The sequence below is a fragment of the Atractosteus spatula genome, chromosome 26, assembly GCF_055471065.1.
Source record: "Atractosteus spatula isolate fAtrSpa1 chromosome 26, fAtrSpa1.hap1, whole genome shotgun sequence".
NCBI classification, from domain to species: domain Eukaryota; kingdom Metazoa; phylum Chordata; class Actinopteri; order Semionotiformes; family Lepisosteidae; genus Atractosteus; species Atractosteus spatula.
The window spans coordinates 5575749-5592555 of record NC_142731.1 but is presented as its reverse complement, the minus strand read 5'-3'; the positions used below and the strand labels follow the sequence as shown (position 1 = coordinate 5592555).

Below are 16807 nucleotides of genomic sequence, written 5' to 3'. Positions count from 1 at the left end.
AGACATCACCTTGTCCACCGCTCGTATCCCTGCACCTCTTGTTCAAGGATTTCAGCATAAACCTCACTTAGCTTTCAAGACTTCACTCATGTTTACTTGTACTGCAGAAAACATGGCAGCAATGTTCTTCACTAAATTACAAGTTTGAATCCCATTTACTCTCCATATCTCATAACATTAAGTCAACATAAACCAGGAAACAATAAACTGATAATGATAGCTCAGCCAGGATATAGACAGTGGTTAATTAATGAACACCATTATGGCTATGAAGGTTTTCCGGATTTATATTTAGAACTTTAAATGGTAACTCAGGCTGAGCCCCAGGTTATTAAATGATGCATTCACACACAATTCATACTAACTGGAAAGGTTTTTTTATTGTGATGAGACTGTTGGATTGCCTTTCTGGCAGTGAGAAATCTAGGTCGGCCAGAACTGCATCACCTGCAGGTTAGTTTACTTCCAGAATTCATTTAAACCAAGACCTCGTTTCTCTCTGGAGGGTCCTCTCTGTGAACACAACACCGACAAGATAGCAGGGGGGCATGTACTTCAATTCAGAATGGTCTCGTACACGCTGCAATTGAACCGAGACGGAACATTTTCAGATTCCATCCAAAACTGTATTGTTTTTTTTTTAAAAAACGCCCCATTGAGGAACTTATGCAAAGCTACAGGTATGTACAGGAAGGACTGTATAATTTTTTAAAGTTAAAACACCTTATAAAATCTGTACACCCTATACCCACCAGGCCTCCTGTCCGGTTCTCGGTTTAGTGACTCTGACATCTGTCGATTGTTGAAAGAGTCTTTCCGTGTCTTTCTGGCTCTTGAAGTACCAGTGTGGGGTGGGGGAGGCACAGAGGGAACGAAACCCACAAAATACAACATTAATGGCAACAGACGTGTGGAAACTGTGCAGACCGGCACGCATCGTCAGGTGTGCAGAAACCAGCTGGAGAGAGAGGAACGCAGTCGGTCCTCCCGGGCTCCGGCGACTGGGTGCTGTACAATGAACCGCAGTATCAAAAACGTCATTGCTGATTCAAGCTTCCAGGGCAACACGGACATTAATCGAGACCTCTCTCGCTCGGCTCCCTTTTCAAGTCAAGGCGTCTCGAAACACAAGACGCCATTTCTGGGTCTGCAGTTTTCCAGGATGCAGGCACAAACCCCCCAAGCCTGGTGAGGAGGCAGTCTGGCGGGGTGCCTCCCCCACCCTCCATGAGAGAGATCTCCCTTCCTAGAACAAGCGACGCCCCATCAAGAAAGCTGCCATTAAAACATACAGGACCACCGTGAGGTGATGCACAAGTGCCCACTGAGACAAACCATTTCATGAAAAAAGTCCCCCCCCACCCCCCCATCGACTTCCCCTGGAAAAAAAAAAAAAGGGAATTCTTCAAGGATGCGTTCACTTCAGAAACACGAGGGACTGGGCAGGTGTCTTCTTCTTGAACAACAAGATCCAGGTTTTAAGTAGCCGGGGTCTCACGCCGTCGGCGGACGTCTGACAGGCGTTTCCACCATCTCCTCACCGAATCGTTTGCAAACGTAAGATTTTTAGGGTTCGTCTTTTCCCGCGCGCCCGCCGGGTACCTCATTTGTCAATCAGCCCGCCCTCTTTGAGCTTGAAGTAGAAGAACTTCTCCAGCGTGTTGGCGCACTTGCAGTACTCGCTGTCGGGCGGGTTGTAGTCCCGGCAGTTGGAGATGATGCGCTGCAGGTCCGCGATGAACAGCTTCTTGGTCACGTAGTACCGGTTCTTCAGGCGCTCCGTCATAGTCTTTAGATCTGGGAAGAGCAAAGCGCAGGCTGTGGGACACCTGCACTGATCCACCCGCTGAATCTGACACACAAGGCCAGAGATTCTCCCATCCGGCAACCATATTACCCTGCAACCCACAGCTGGCAGCCCACTGAAGCTCAGCAGGTGTGAGCCTGGCCAGTACCTGCATGGGAGACCTCCTGGGAAAGCACAGGTTGCTGCTGGAAGAAGTGTTAGTGGGGCCAGTAGTGGGCGCTCACCCTGCAGTCTATGTGGGTCCTAATGCCCCAATGTAGTGCCAGGGACATTATACCGTCATTAAAAATCCCAGGGCATTAACCCGGCTTCCTGGTCGAATTTCCCCCTTTTCACAAGGCGGGATTAAAGATCATTTACACAACTTAAACTGGCAGGCTAACAGTTAAAGTGGTAACGTCAGACAGTTTACAAATGAAGTGGGGCATTTCTGCCCAATTCGCACTTTAGGCTGCTGAAGAAAATAACCAGGGATGACATCAAGCAATAACTGAGCCCATCGACCTTGCTTGTGAAGTAAGACAGGCTGAGAGAATGATTGGAAAATCTCATGCTATTTCAAAAAAACACAGATTTTTTTTTTAAAAAGGCCACTCAGGAACAGAAACGACCTTTCTACTTACCGATTGGAAAGCGAATGAACTCGTAATAATCTGGGGCCTCTGTCTTCTTCACTGGTTCCATGAAAGGCCAGGCGTCTGGGTGAGTCTACAGGCACAACAAGAGATCTGCATGAGCAGGGGACTCCCTCCTCTACCGTCTAAACAAACACTGTCAACAGTGCCCACTCAATGGAAAGGGAAGAAAGAGACAATGACATACAAGCATACAAGGTTTTTAAAGTGAAACAGAAGAGATATGGGACCTAGACAACACGTGGTCCTTCTGTTAACACAGCCTTACCTTAATCTGTGCCAGCAAATTCTTCAGCATGTTATACAGCAGGTCTGGATCTTTGAGCTCTTTGCTGCAACAGTAGATGAATAGAAAAAGGTTTTCCATATTGAATTAAAACAGGAACATACAACCTTAAGAATCAAGAGTGCTCTAAGAAAAAGCTTCCTGTCAGTCTGGGCATTTCCAAAGTCACTCCAAAGATGGCAGCAGATTTCCTTTTGGCATGATCCATACAGATCCCCACTTTTACACAAGCACACATCCCTGCTGGGGAAAAGAGCAGCTGCTGCTGAATTTTCACCACTGTTCCACACTTGTGAGCTCTTGAACAGGGTAACGGGAGAAATAAAAACGCAGGCTGATCCCACGCTGCCAACACGTTCACAGTAAGGAAGCGGCCTTCGGGATGTCATCAGGTGTTGTGTCTTCTCTGCCACTACAACCTGAAGGCTCCGTCAACGCTCTTTCACAGTGCAGTTCAAGATGGTGACGTGTTATAGAATGACACAGGAGTAGCCCCCTACCTTTTGTCCTTGGTGCTGGGCTTCCAGCCAGTCTCTCCTGCAAGGCAAATGAAAGGCGTGATGCACAGAGTGAGAAGCAAGAATTAAAATAACCAAAAGAACAGCCCTCGACAATTAACACAGAGAGGAGTCCCGGCGGCCTGCGGCAGGGGGGGTCCGTCTGGGGGAAATGAGCCGGTGGTTACTTACGGATGCCGGGAATGCTCTCCACGGGAATCTGCCGCACTCCCTCCTTGAAGCACGTGAGTCCCGGGTACACCTTGCGGATCTGGCTCTGCTTCCTTTCGATCAGCTTCTTTATGATCTGCAACGAGAGCGAAGCTGAAAATCAGCCCTCTCCACTGCACGTCTCCGTGAGAAAAGGGAGCTGAAAACTTCCTTCCTACAGCTCCGGACATATAGACAGGATTATGAAAAGGACTAAGAGTGTCCAAGATGGAATAACGGGCGTAAGAATGAAACTATTAAAGCTATGTTGCCTTTGGCGTATCATGGAATAACATACTGCAGGCTCCCAGACAAAGTCACATCAAACTGACAGGTGTGCACAAGCCCTTTAATGTCACTGGAAAGTCATGATAAGAGAGGAGTGAGGAGCACGCAGCTGTACCTCCTTCTGCTTCTTGATGATGTGCGAGAGTTCTGTGTATGGAATTCTGGGATTGAGTTCGCATTCCATCAGCGTGGCCCCCTCGTAGTCCTTAATGTAGCCCAGGTACCGGCTCTTCGGAACCTTAATGTCTTTGGAGAAACCCTGCATCAAAGATAGGCAGAAAACGAACACCGTTATTTGGGGAAGATTACCTGCTGCTTAACCGTGAAACAGCTTTTCTAGCTTTTCCTTACTAAAATAAGGAAATTTTGTCAAAATCTGCAACTAATAATTCCAGCCACATGGGAGTGCCCGATTTCATTTTTACACAGAATACTCAGGGCATATGTCAAATGTGCTGAAAACCTTCAAGGATCTGCTAAAGTTCACATGATCTCAGTATGCTGCCCAACTGATACTTCCACCAGTCTAACAGTCTGAATTATAGACATGACAGCAGCTACACAACCGTCATTCATGACACGTAGGTACAAAAAAATCTGGTCACTGTACAAGAAAAAGGATTGAGTGACTTTCACTGGTTCTTCAAATGACAATCAAAAAGGCATCACAAAACTTGTTTCCAGGTGGAATCGCTATTACAGAACTACCTATAATATCTAAATATTTCTCCACAGTGCAGACTGATCAAGAGTTTCTGCAACGCTCTCCAGAAGCTTTAACCCATCTACCAGAACATCAAACAGAGGGCCTGGACAGGATAAGGCTGCCAAGTTTGGGGGCAGTACCTGCTTTTTGAAGTAGCCGATGGCGTACTCATCCGCGTACGTGAGGAAGTAGAGGATGTTGTGCTTGATGTGATACTCCTTCAGGTGGTTCATGAGGTGCGTGCCGTACCCCTGGAACAGAGATCAGCACTGGTCACCACGCGAGTGACACCGGAGAGCGTGCCAAGGGCCGTGTGCTGCCTTTGGTTTCATGGAAGTTTAAAACCGCAGCTCTCTGGATTACTAGAGATCTAGTTTACAACCAAAACTGGATGGGGCAGGAACATACTGCTGTGGTTTCCTGCATAAAGACTACTGATGGATGCTTTTAGAGCATCATGCATTAAGAATACAAAGGTAAGATTTGTCACAGAAGAGGTCAAAATGTGCTAAGCCTGGGGTTATGGTCATTATGGACGCTTACATACCTGGTCATACAGGACCTTGAATGGTAGTGTAATGGCGTTCTGTAGGCACTGTGAATGGTATGCTGCCCATCAGAAAGATCAGTGGGGCGCACGATAAGCTTGTGGCGTAAAACGTGACGAGCCGTGCTCTCGTACCTTGACCTGCTCGTTTGACGTCACGGCGCAGAAGACAATCTCGGTGAAGCCCTGCGTGGGGAACATTCGGAAGCAGATGCCGCCGATCACCCGCCCGTCTTTAATCAATGCCAGGGTCTTGTGCTTCCTGCGGGGAGAAGCAAGTGAGACCCAGGACGGCGCGAGAAAAACAGCTTCCATTTTAAACTTAACGCAACATGGCTTAGGCGCCACGCGGCCAATAGGAACCATCTCACACTCTCCAGCTGCCACTTCTTTACCCACACCAGGGCAGACACGCGGAGGGCGGAGTGGTGGCACTGTAGCTTAGGATCTGCACCTGTGGCTGTTCGAATCCTGCAGCCGGCAGAGGAATCCTACTCCATTGGGCCCCTGAGCAAGGCCCTTAACCCCAACTGCTCCAGGGGCGCCGTATAAATGGCTGACCCTGTGCTCTGACCCCAAGCTTCTCTCTCCCTGCCTGTGTGTCTCATGGAGAGCTGGGGTGTGCAAAAAGACAAATTCCTAATGCAAGAAATTGTATATGACCAATAAAGTGATCTTATCTAGCTTTTGAGCAGCAAAGCCAAGGGAATGACTGAAGAAAACCACTCAGCTCAGGGGAGACACATAAAAACAACTGCACAAAATCAGACAGAATTAAACAAAATGAAGAAAATTACTGAAAGACTCCAGAAATTCAGAGCTCAGGTCCTGTAGGCACACACACACACACCTGCTGATTGTCATTCCTTACACATCTTGCTTTATAACTCAACCGAAGTCTTATCTGAACTAATGAGGTGCTTGCTTTTTTTTGGAAGTCTGTGTTTCTCCTGACATGCCGCGATTAAAAGGCAAACTGCAACATGTGTTAAGAGCTGAAAACAGCCGCATGGCTCGAATCCATCCTGGTGTGAAGGGTTCGGCTGCGGAGCCTGGCTGGAATAAAGACCGACAGGTGTGCTGGCCTCCGGGACCGGGACCGGGAGCTCCCGTCCCGGGACGCTGACTTACGGGTCGAACACCAGCCGGGTGATGTACTCCTTGGGCATGCGGGGCAGCTGATGCGAGAAGACGTTCTGCAGGCCCACCAGCCACATCAGAATCTTCTTGTTGGACTTCTGGGACAGCGAGTTGCCGATGACGTGAAACTCGATGATCCCTCGGCGCTCCTCCAGCCTCGCCGTCTCGTCCCGGGCCGCGTTGGCCGACAGCAGGCTTGGCTTCGGCAAGGAGGAAGAGGAATACCGATTCAGGGTGCGGAACAAGGCGGCTTTTGCAATTTTGATAGCTTTTTTGCAAAAACTATCGGCCAATTTCAGCAAAAGGCAGGGGGGGCCTGAAGTCTGCTTCTCAGATGTTTTCGTAAATACTTGAAATTTCAGACCCAATGCCAACTCCCTAAAGAGAGATAACTAGAGCCTGCTATTAACACATTTAGAGAAGCATTCCTAAAAATCTTCATGCCACTTGAAGTACACAACTTACTACTGCTATATAAAGAAAAACAACGGGATTTTGCTAGCATCACTTGCCTAATACTCTAAGCCACCATGATGACAAAGACAATGCCTGAGTCTTGCTGCACAGCTGGGCTCTGATGTGTGTTGTGCCACATTTGCACTTGCAACACACTGTAAAAAAAACTGAACGACTGTTTTATAATGTGACAGAACCGTCTGGTGGGGGCAGTGTTACATAGGTAAAAAGTCTCTAGACTCATAACTGGTGGGATGTGGGTTTGAGTCTCTGCTGCAGGTACTGCTGTTGCACCTTGAGTGAGGTAATAATAATCCTTACACTTATATAGCGCTTTTCTGGACACTCCACTCAAAGTGCTTTACAAGTGATGGGGACTCCTCTCCACCACCACCAGTGTGCAGCCCCACCTGGATGATGCGACGCCAGCCAGAGTGCACCAGTACGCTCCCCACACACCAGCTCTCAGTGGGGAGGAGAGCAGGGTGATGAAGCTGAAGCCAGTTCGGAGATGGGGATTATTATTAGGAGGCCACAATTGGGAAAGGCCAATGGGAAATTTGGCCTGGACACCAGGGTGACCACAGGGAGTCAGGACCTCGGTTTTACGTGTCATCCAAAGGACGGCGCCTTTTTACAGTACAGTGTCCCCATCACGATACCGGGGCATTAGAACCCACACAGACCGTGGGGTGAGCGCCTCCTGCTGGCCCCACTGACACTTCTTCCAGCAACAATCTTATTTTTTCCCAGGAGGTCACCGATCCAGGTACTGGCCAGGCTCACACCTGCTTGGTGGGCTGCCAGCTGTGAGTTACAGGGTGTTGGGAATTAAGGTACTGCAATCCACCCAGCTGAGAAAGGGGAACCAGCACTGCTGGCTGTAGGCCCTGTGGCAGACTGGAGTCCCATCCAGGTGAGAGGCATGTGCTCCCCGATGGCTTTGCACCTATAAACCACGAGTAGCTCTGGACTCATAACGTACTGCATGTGAAATGAATGGAATTACCAACCCAGGATTTCTCGACCGCCAGCCGATACTGAAATACGCACCGTCACACTTCAACAAAGCGCACAGCTAATGACAGGTCCTTGTGAAGACGGTGCGAATTTATTTCCCAGTAAGGAGGCGGAGATGTAGAGAACCTGCCAATATCTGGTTGGCAAACCTATCGCCGAGTGCGCGGCCAGCAGCGGGCAGTGCTCTGACCTCTGGTCCCAGCATGGCGGCCGGGTCAGTGATGGTCATCATGACCTCGTTCACTAGCTCCATCGGAATGTCGCCCATCACCCGGATCCTCTTGGCGTCCTCCAACGTCAGCGTCTCTGAGAGCTTCCTCTTCTCTCCTGGGCAGCAAGAAAAATCCCATTTACAAGTTTCTCTCCCTGTGGGAATCTGTTAATACACCCACAGGTGTTAAATAGCTAAATAGCTTATTTTATTGCCGGAACTGCAACACACTAGTGATATAACATTATTTATTCCCATGGCTTAACTTGGATAAATTGATTGGATATTTTACTTTATTATATATATTCTTCTTTGTCATCATACATGTTCTGTGGGCTCAAGAATTATTGGCACCCTTGATAAATTTGAACAAAAAAAGCTGTATAAAATAAAAGGCACAGAGAACGAGCTATTAGTCCCCCCAAAAAAGTTTTTATTATTTCAAAAAATGTTTTTGAATGACTAATACTAATGTTTTTCTCAAAAACATCAAAAGAAAGACCCTCCAGGAACTGGGTTTGAGTCCCTTACTATAGATGCAGTTAGATAATGAGTTTTAACACTGGTTAAGTCTGTGGGGCTGTGTGGTTTCCTGTCATTTTAGTCGGGAGCATATTTTGTGGCCCAATAATTTGGAAGAGTTCTGATTCCCGGACAGGTCTGTATTCTGAAGTGAGAGCTGACCCAGATGTAACACAGGCTGACAGGAACCAGATCTCACCTGGCAGAGGTTCTGACGCTCCTGTATCTAAATTCATCGAGCACAGGGAGGTGCTGCTGTTGATGCTCTTGGGGAAGGGAGGCACGCTGGGCACTGCCACCGGGCTGATCACTGCTGTGGACACATCACACGATGGATTACACACCAATCACTACTACAGACACACCACACGACGGTGTCCGCACACCGATCACTACTACAGACACGCCACACGACGGTGTCCGCACACCGATCACTACTACAGACACGCCACACGACGGTGTCAGCTGAGATCTCACTTGCATGATTGATGTGAAAACTTCAAATCAAGGGACAGCATGTTAAAACTGTACAATGCACTAGTAAAGCCTCATTTAGAAAACTGCATCTGGATGTCGCATTTCATAAGGGATGTTGTTGCTCTGCTGTCAGCCAGAGAAGAGCAACCAGATGCATTCTGGGACAGGAATGACTTAAACGGCCTTTTTAGTCTTAAATGGAAACAAATGAGGGATGAACAACTCCAATCACCTCACCCATTAGTTTAACCCAGCCTGTTGGGCTTCATAAGGGGTGAAGGAATTAGGTTTTGAGGTGTAATGAAAAGAAGACCTTGTGTCCTTCACATGGGACTTTTCTAGCCTGAGTGCAGAATGACAGGAATTCATAGAAAACACAGCTCTGTCCTCAGGAGGTTTTCCAGATCTCTCTATACCTTCACTAACTGCAGAACCAGCACAAAAGTCAAAATGATTTAATTAGCAGATAAACAGTTGGATTATTTCAGAGCAAAGGTAGGAGGAGCAAAAGACAGATGTGACAGCAAGCTGCCAGGGCCTCACAATGGTGCCATACCAGGACGAGATGGTGCTCAGCCTGTCTGTTCAGATTGTGTTTGTTTTCTGGTTGTTTTTTGTGTTTTGTTTTCTACAGTATGTGCTTGCAGTTTGATCATGCTGTTTGTCCGCTTCATGTATAAGAGGCTTCAACTGCTGCAGATTCAGGACAATACTTTTTGTAAGTGTAATAGGTATTGTTTTTGTCATCTGGGATGCCCGTGGGAAAACTCCAATCAGCTCTGTTGCCATGGCAATAAAGGACTCAATCTCCAAGGTTACCCTGCTGCCCGCCCAGCTGTGACCCCTCTGTGGCGGGCATGGTGAAGTCAGCCTCCCAGATCGGAGAGTTCTCACCATAGATCTCCTCTTCCAGCATGGACAGAAACCTGAAACGCACACAGTTTCCTCCCAAATCAGCAGGCAATGCAAAACAAGCAGGCTTCTTTTAAACATCTAACAGCATCTTAATATTGAAGCCTTACCAATAAAATGACACAGCTCCATTTTATTTTTAGGTCTCATCATTTTTTGAGATTCTTAAATGCTTGAATCCGGTCCCCCCAGATTTCTCTATTTCAGACTAAAAAGGTTCCATCCATTCATTAAGCCGATCAGTAGAGGAGATTCCTTGGAGCCCACGAACATATGTGATTGTCCCTCATTTGACTTATTAAGAAAAGAAAACATGCATTTTCTGTGACTAAATTTATGTATAAAGGGTCATTTCTTGTAGTGTAAAAAAATGTGAAGGGCAAGCCTTTCAGTCCAGGAATGAACTAATTAAGTCAAATTATCAGTTTAAGTGTTAATCGGTGGCTAATTACAAGTACTACTAAAACCTGCAGGAATCCAACCTCCAGCATCAAGGACTAGAACGGTCGACCCCTGCTGTACAGTGTCCAAAACAGCTGGTACCTCTCCACCCCCCCATTTTCTAATCGCTTCATCCAATCCAGGGTCGCGGGGGAGCTGGAGCCTATCCTGGCAAGCAGCGGGCGCGAGACAGGATACGAACACAGACACACACACGCTCACGCCAGCATCAATTCTCCCAGCAGCCAACTAACACCTTTGGACTGAGGGAGGAAACCCACACGAACACAGGGAGAACATGCAAACTCCACACAGACAGCATCACAGGTCTGGAAGCGAACCAAGGGACCCCAGCGCCGCGAGGCAGCAATGCCGACCTCCGCACCTCGGTGCTGCCCTGCTTGACACTAGTTTCTCTATGATCAGGACAAGGATGAAGGAGCTCAGACCCCTCTGATCCCGCCTGGAAAGGGGCGTGGGAGTGTGGAACAAGCCTCCCGCCAGGAGACTGAAGCCGACGCCCCGGATTCGGATGAGACCCCCATCCAGACGGGCTGGGTGGGCCCCCCCCCCGCGCTGCCGAGCCTCACTTGGGGAAGTGCGTGAGGATCAGCGTGCGCTTCTCCGGGAGCAGCTTGTCCTTCTCCACCCGGAACTTCTCCAACAGCTGGCGGCGCGTCACGGTGAAGATGGACTTGAGCAGGCTGCGGCCGAACACCTGCGTGGTCTCGCAGCGCGGCAGGCTGTCGCAGCTCTGGGGCACGTGGCAGTAGCACAGCCACCTGCGGGAACAGCCGGGACAGGCACGCCGCTCAGAACCGGGCCAGCGCCGACGCCCCCGCCTGCAGCCGGAAACCCTCCCCCTTCTTAATCAAACACAGTGAACAGTGATCAATAAAGTATCTATACTGAAAGAAGGCACTGTCCTTCAGATGAGACATAAAACCGAGGTCCTGACTCTCTGTGGTCATTTAAAAATCCAGAGCATTTCTCGAAAAGAGTTGGGGTGTTCTGATGTTCTGGCCAAATTTCCTTCTGGCCTTCTGCAGTCATGACCTCGTAATAATCCCCATCTCTGAACTGGCTTCATCACTCTGTTCTCCTCCTCACTGATAGCTGGTGTGTGGAGAGTATACTGGAGCACTATGGCTGCTGTTGCATCTTCCAGGTGGGGCTACACATTGGAGGTGGAGGAGAGTCCCCATAACTTATAAAGCGCTTTCAGTGGAGTGCTCAGAAAAGCGCTATACATGTGGAAGGATTATTCTTGTTATTCAGATGATGCTACAGGGCTAACATGGCTGCATGCTGTACCTGGTATAATCCACTTTGTAGGCTGAGCCATCATCGTTCTGCGCTCGCTGGCGATACTGAGATGGTGTTTCCAGCTTCCAGTAGTTGAGACACAGAAGGAACATCTTCGACAGCTCAAACATCGTCTGCCTCTCCTTTGGGGGGAGGTGGCTGAACTTGTACTGCACGAAATTGAGCACGCCCTAGGAAGCACAATGACAGTGAGCTCCAAATAACCAAAGCGTCCAATAACATTCCACCTGGAAAGACAATCCTGCAAGAAACAGGACATATCAGACAAATAATGTTAATTTACTTCCAAATTCAGGCTTTGCATCCGTCATCTGACGACTTCAGCTTAGACATTAATGCCCAGAACTACGTCACGGTGTGTAAAAAAGGAATTGAGGGACACCAGCAGCTGGTGTCTTTTGCCCAAGATAAAATTTCCTAAAACAGGGGCTCCCATTCCCCTCCCCTTCCATTAAAAGAGAAAGAGAGCAGAGCCTCTCCAACTGTACAGAGGGAGAAGAGAGAGAGGAAGTGACTGAGGTGCCTGCAGACATACTTTTTGTGACTTATAGAGCCTGAATTTTGAGAAAGACCTTGATTTTGAGGCTGGTAAGCAGCTTATCATAGTTCATAGAGAAGATACAAGAAGACGTTTAGTTGAAGTCGAAGACTTCACGGTTCAAGGACTAGAAGCAGCTCAGGAAGTAGATGCAGGAAAACCAAAGCTCGTCTCGATCTGCAATCAATTACCACTCGTTAAACAAAATAGCACTCACAGTGGCCAAACAAACGCGACGTGATTTTCTACTGTGGACACACCATCCATCCAATTAATTTAATAAGGAGCATACAGCTTGCCCACAATGGAAAATCAGAACCACACGCTCACAGGCAGCAGTCCAGATGTATTAACTTTGAAGATTTCAGTCATGCCCATCGCCATGCAAAGCACATTATAATATAATACACATATATATTGCATATAAATGCATTACACTATACAGTCATCCCTCACTTTTCATGGGTGAAAGGTTCCAAGACCTCCCGCGAAAAGTGAAAATCCGCAAATAACTGACCACCCTCTCCAAAACAACCCTGGTCCCAAAAAAAACAACATTTTAGTACTCGTTTTCTAACCCAGGGTAATTAAGAGGACATTCTAGGGCGTATTGCTTGACTTTCACATTTTTTGACACGTGGAAAAGGAGAAGACAAAGGAAAGGCATGAAAGTCTCGGTAACAAATGAATAACCAACTTTTCTGCCCAATAAATGACTTTATTCGTATTTTTAAGCGTTTTTTTAGGTTTCTTTGCTATTAAATCCCTTTAAGTCATTCCACAAATATAATGAAAATGAAAAGCATTTTGTTTTTCACTCACTTTTAAGGTCATTTTGCGACCGGCTCACTTTCGCTGGCTGGATTTTCTTTTCTTTGCAGAAACACTGCGATGGGGAGCTGCCTCTTGCTTTCCTTCAACTCCTTGAACTTCATGTGGCACGGCTCGAAGACCTGTTCCAGGTGCCGAACAATTTTAACACGCCTATCCACTGAAGGGTCCGAGTGCAGTATTCTGTCCTCCAGTCTTCGGAGGTCCTGGAATAGAGCTGCAAAAGGCCCGGGGGTCCACTGCCGTTCTTGCTCTTCCTCTTATCTTCCCCGGCGCTCTTGAGAAGCTCGTCAAGCTCCTCCTCTGTGAACTCATCTTCGGCCTCCTCCAGCAGCTCTTCCACCTCCCCAGGGTCCGTGTCAGAGAACAGTTAACGGACGCGAGAGGCTCAGAAGCAGACTAATACACCAGCCACGCGGCCTTGCGGTAACGCCGGCACCTGCCCGGTACCTCCCCAAATTCTTTTTTTTCTTTTTGACCCGCGAGTAAACGAAACCGTGAAGTATGAACCCACGAAAAGCGAGGGATGATGGTATAATGCAAAGCACATTATACAACAACACTGTTGCAAACCACCGCAATCTCTGAAGCGCTCAGCTCACCGGGAGCTGGCTACGGACCTCACCTGCTCTATGTTGGGCTTCTCGAAGGGAGGGCAGCCCAGAGAGCCCTCGACCACTGGCCGGCTCATCTGCAGGATGGATTTCCTGAGCAGCTGGGAAGACATGGGGAGAACGCAAGCACATGAGTACCCATTGAGAAGACTGGCACACGCCTCGCAGCTCGCCCTGGACATCTGCATGGGATCCAAAAAGGAAGACACGGCCACAAGGAACACATTTCCAAATCAAGATAAGACCAGATCACTTTATTGGCCATGTGCAATTTCCTGCATTAGGAATTTGTCTTTTCGCATACCCCAGCTTGCTCTCCATGAGAGACACAGACACACAGACAGGGAGAGAAGCTTGGGGTCAGAGCGCAGGGTCAGCGCAGCGCAGGCCCCTGGACCAGTTGGGGTAAAGGGCCTAGCCCAGGGGCCCAACGGAGTAGGATTCCTCTGCCGGCCGCGGGATTTGAACCGGCAACCTTCCAGCCACAGGCGCAGATCCTGAGCCACAGTGCCACCGCTCCGCCCCAGGGCTAGTGGCTGCTGCGCAGGCTGTGCCACCCAGCTCCAATTACCTGTATCGTTTCAGAGGTCTCCTTGAGTCACCGGCAGCTCAAGGCCTTTGGAAGGGGCTGAAATGAAATGGCCAATGTCCAGATGGCCGGGCCAGTTCAGCTACAGGGCTAAAAAACCTGCTCCGCTCCCCGGGCTGGAGGCCTGGACCCCAGGGGGCGCTAGAAGACGCGAGAGCAGCAGGGCTCGTACCTTGAAGAGGTAAAAGTACACCTGCTTGGTGTCCGTGTCCTCCTCCTTGTGCACGGACATGAAGAGGTTCTCCACGTCCACCACCATGCCCAGAAGGCGGTTGATCTCGTCCTCGGAGACGTTCTCCAGGTGGGAAACGTGATCCGCTGTCCCAAGCAGGGAAGGAGAGAAGAGCAGGATTCTGGCGTTACCCTACGAGGTTTTCACCCCCGGTGGACGAAACACTACACGTGTTATTTCGCGAGTTGGCAATTTCCTCCCTGAGACATTCATATGTGACAAAAACAATTTACACGCAACTTAGATGTTAACCAGTGCAGCCAGTGATCTCATTTTCTCTATTCTTTCATTTGAAGTCCTAATCTTACAGCCAACGCCTTGTTATGCGCACAGGAAACCAACACTCCAAGATCTAGCAGCGTATATGAAGATACCTTGTTAAGAGAATCAGTATGCCATATTCAGAAAACACTAAGGTATCAAAGTCGGGCCAGTGCCGGCAGCAGGCAGCAGGCAGCATGCAGACGCCGGCAGTGGATCTGCAGGAGAGGGCGGCGGAGAGGCGATACCTAAAGCGTGTCCACAGCTACGGCAGGGATCACTGAGACAGGCTGCCTGCTGCTGGAGATCCATCCTCTGGGCAGTGGGAGGGTTAGGGTTTTTCCAGCCATTGCATTTACAGGAGTCATTGGCCTTCAAAGACAAGACAGTCACATACGAGATCATATCTCCTGCGTTTCTCCGCAGCGCGAAAATCGGTCTCCGTTAATCTTCCATTATGAGGGCACGACCAAGCGGTCCTATAGAAATATCAGTCATTGCACTCGATGCACAACAATGTACCGATCGATACTGATTCAATGTTACTGCGGAACCACACTTCAGTAGGTCGACTGCGTCTAATTTGCGATCTGCATTTTAATGTTCTGCCTACTGTCAGCTTGAAAATGTCAATTAATAAAATGCTAATAATTAAATGTTTAATTATTCTCTCCCAGCCAATTTTCAGTTTCAGACAAAAACAAAATGCTCTGAACTGTTGCGAGTTCTGGCGATTTCAACGAGCCTGGGATTTAAACAGACGATTTGGACTGGAATCACAGTAACAACATCATAGCCGGATATCATCGCTGCTTAACTTGTTATCCGGGGTTAAGACGACACCAGGCAAATATAAACGAAGTTAGTTAAGCATGGCAGGGACGTTGTAATGCCAAAACTCCACAAAAACGTAATCTGGACCAGTTTGCATTGCACGCTGTGTGCTGGGAAGCGGGCCAGGAGGTGCAGCGCCGAACGCCCCGCTCTGGATCAGCTGAAGAGCGATCCCATTCATTGATCACTTCACGGCCCTCGACACACACACACACACACACCTACAGGTCGCTTGCAGGGGCCAGAGGGACAGCCCGCCCAGCGGGCACCCGGCCCGGGTCTCCCGCCCCTGCCCCCCCCGTGCACTCATCCCACCGTCCGCCGCCGACTTACCTTGCAGGCGGAGAAGACCCCGAGTTTCTCCAGCTTCTTCGCCCGCGGGAAAGCTCGGACCTGCGCTTTCTTCTGGCTGGCCCGCTGCTGTTGACTCAGACCCGGCCGGGCTGGGTCGCTGCTGCCGGATCCGGAGCCCGAACTCGTGTTCGACGCTCCCGCACCGCCGGGCTGAGCCTGCTGCTGCAGCCGGGGTTGCGCGGAGGCCTGCGCCGCCGGGTCCGCCATAGCAATAGCCGCAGTCAATTGTCTCTCCTGCCGTTGTGTTTGTGAACAATAAAGTTTTGTTGATGGCGGCTTGGCTCCACACTGAGCATGCGTCACCGAAAGGCGTTCTGGGAATTGTCGTTTGTTTTTACATTTGCCTCGATGGATTGTTTTAAATTACGAAATTGCTTCAGATACAGGGTCTTTTTAATAAATAAGGTAACGAGCTCTCATTGTGGAATATCGATTACGTCGGAGGACTTGAATGAACAACGCGCAGGACAATGACCAATGTATATTTGGTCATTATCATGAATGTTTAATTTAACGTTATTGATTTGTGCCAGCTGGATGTGCTTATCCTCCTAACCACTAGGCAGTGATACTCTGTTGCTGCTGACGCGGATTTTATTATATATTATTGCTGGAGTAGGTGGGAAGTAATAAAAAAGCTAGTAGCAGGAGAATTAAAATTCGCTGTGTTATTAGGTAGAAAGGTGTAGCATCTAACATGTCACCAGGTTAAAAAACAAGGATAGTGCTGTCACTTGATTTCAATTCTTGGGCACATTAACAACTGGAAAAAAAATAACAGCAGGAAAACAACGCTAATAAACACTTTCATATTCTGGGACGCATCTACGGACGGCTGTCCGCGTTCCTCGCAGGACCAGTTTGCAGCTTTTGATCAAACCAAATCTTTCTGGACTTGGACACTAACAGCAGAGTACCAGCACCGAGGCCGCATGACTGATTAAAAGCAAAATTGGAATTCGTAAGATAGAATATAAAGCCGGAAAAAAAAGGTTATGGCTCGGCTTGTATCCCGGGCTGAAACTTGCACACGAAATGTTGATCAGAAAGTAAATTATTGAGACAGTATTAGT

At 48.6% G+C, this 16807-nt stretch overlaps 1 protein-coding gene across 2 annotated transcripts; it reads right to left on the bottom strand.

The window, feature by feature from the left end:
* Nucleotides 1-365: 365 nt before the first annotated feature.
* On the bottom strand, nucleotides 366-15958 carry kat2a (K(lysine) acetyltransferase 2A). 2 transcript variants are annotated; one of them, XM_088906517.1, is made up of 18 exons: nucleotides 15714-15958; nucleotides 14795-14918; nucleotides 14226-14371; nucleotides 13476-13565; nucleotides 11470-11651; nucleotides 10746-10937; nucleotides 9622-9728; nucleotides 8525-8638; nucleotides 7783-7919; nucleotides 6108-6316; nucleotides 5112-5238; nucleotides 4570-4680; nucleotides 3839-3982; nucleotides 3418-3532; nucleotides 3229-3265; nucleotides 2711-2774; nucleotides 2431-2515; nucleotides 366-1797 (listed from the first exon to the last, which is right to left on the bottom strand). In XM_088906517.1, exons 1-18 carry the CDS (start codon nucleotides 15939-15941, stop codon nucleotides 1604-1606), a joined length of 2406 nt encoding a protein of 801 aa, XP_088762643.1. In that variant the 5' UTR covers nucleotides 15942-15958; the 3' UTR covers nucleotides 366-1603. The 2 variants fall into 2 exon arrangements, with proteins under 2 accessions (XP_088762643.1, XP_088762644.1); XM_088906518.1 differs by having other exon boundaries at nucleotides 8525-8635; nucleotides 15714-15954.
* Nucleotides 15959-16807: the final 849 nt, after the last annotated feature.

Excerpts from the sequence above, each read along its gene's own strand:
- kat2a (XM_088906517.1), bottom strand. The coding sequence starts at position 15,941 with ATGGCGGACCCGGCGGCGCAGGCCTCCGCGCAACCCCGGCTGCAGCAG. Across the intron at positions 14,919-15,713 it reads GGGTCTTCTCCGCCTGCAAG|GCCAATGACTCCTGTAAATG; the intron begins GTAAGTCGGCGG and ends TTGTCTTTGAAG. Across the intron at positions 2,775-3,228 it reads CCCAGCACCAAGGACAAAAG|CAAAGAGCTCAAAGATCCAG; the intron begins GTAGGGGGCTAC and ends CTACTGTTGCAG.